At 37.0% G+C, this 894-nt stretch overlaps 1 protein-coding gene across 8 annotated transcripts in view; it reads right to left on the bottom strand.

The window, feature by feature from the left end:
• The window catches only part of LOC119582015 (ecdysone-induced protein 74EF-like), a gene marked incomplete at its 3' end in the record, with an annotated part of 261,423 nt that overhangs the window by 3,715 nt on the left and 256,814 nt on the right, over positions 1–894 (bottom strand). For all 8 annotated transcript variants that reach the window (XM_037930212.1, XM_037930217.1, XM_037930210.1 and 5 more), the window contains 1 exon segment: positions 354–510. In XM_037930212.1, coding sequence (XP_037786140.1) covers positions 354–510 — 157 coding nt within the window.

Raw genomic sequence — 894 nt, 5'->3', positions numbered from 1 at the left:
AACGCTGCATTCATTATGCAGAGTTCCTTATAGCTACAAACATTACATCTGTTTGGGATTCAGTAACTTAATCTTGGACCTAAAATCAAAGAGAATATGACAAATCTGAAATGCAATGGTTACACTATTTACCTCACATATTAACCAAGCATAAACGCAACCCATTACATTTCAGCACATTTTTTATAGTGAGCCATAAAAAGAAAGAAAACGATCATATTCGTACAAGAGAAAACGAAGCTTCTTTTAGGGTACACTAAAGTATCCCAATACCAGGTACTTCACAGAGAACGGAGACTAGAACCAAAAATCAAGCAACAGAAAGTACAGGGGCGCAGCAGAAGGGGGCTTACCAGGCAAGAGAGATCGACCATTTTGCCGTCGTTGTCGGGACACCAAAGTAGATTGTCGTCGATAAAGGGCATGGTGGTGGGGGCGGCTCGAAGTGGAACAAAGGCAACACCGCCACCAGGAACCCGTGACAACTTTACGTCGGCGGGACTCTTTAATCTGCAATTAAATGAAGCATTGTATAAAAATAATACGTAAATATTTATTTCTAGTTTTGTCAGTAGTAGCAGTAGGATAGATCTGTACAAATACCGTTTTTTAATTACTTCAACGTTAGGGATTAGCCTGAATTTGTATGATGCTAAGGTCTATTTTCATCTAAATTTTTATATTCTTTCATTCATAACTTCTACACACTGTGACAATATCATATTAGAAAAAACAACTATATTCAAATTAGTATCAATCTAATCTACAAGATCATAAACTATAAAATGATTAATGAAGTTTGCATGAAGTTAACATACATTAACAACTCATTGCACTGCCACCTGTTTCTCTTTCAGATCTCTATCTGGCTGTCACTGTTTCCCTGCTCAGAAA

This window comes from Penaeus monodon, chromosome 15 (genome assembly GCF_015228065.2).
Source record: "Penaeus monodon isolate SGIC_2016 chromosome 15, NSTDA_Pmon_1, whole genome shotgun sequence".
In the NCBI taxonomy this organism is placed as follows: domain Eukaryota; kingdom Metazoa; phylum Arthropoda; class Malacostraca; order Decapoda; family Penaeidae; genus Penaeus; species Penaeus monodon.
This window is presented reverse-complemented; position numbering and strand designations above follow the sequence as displayed.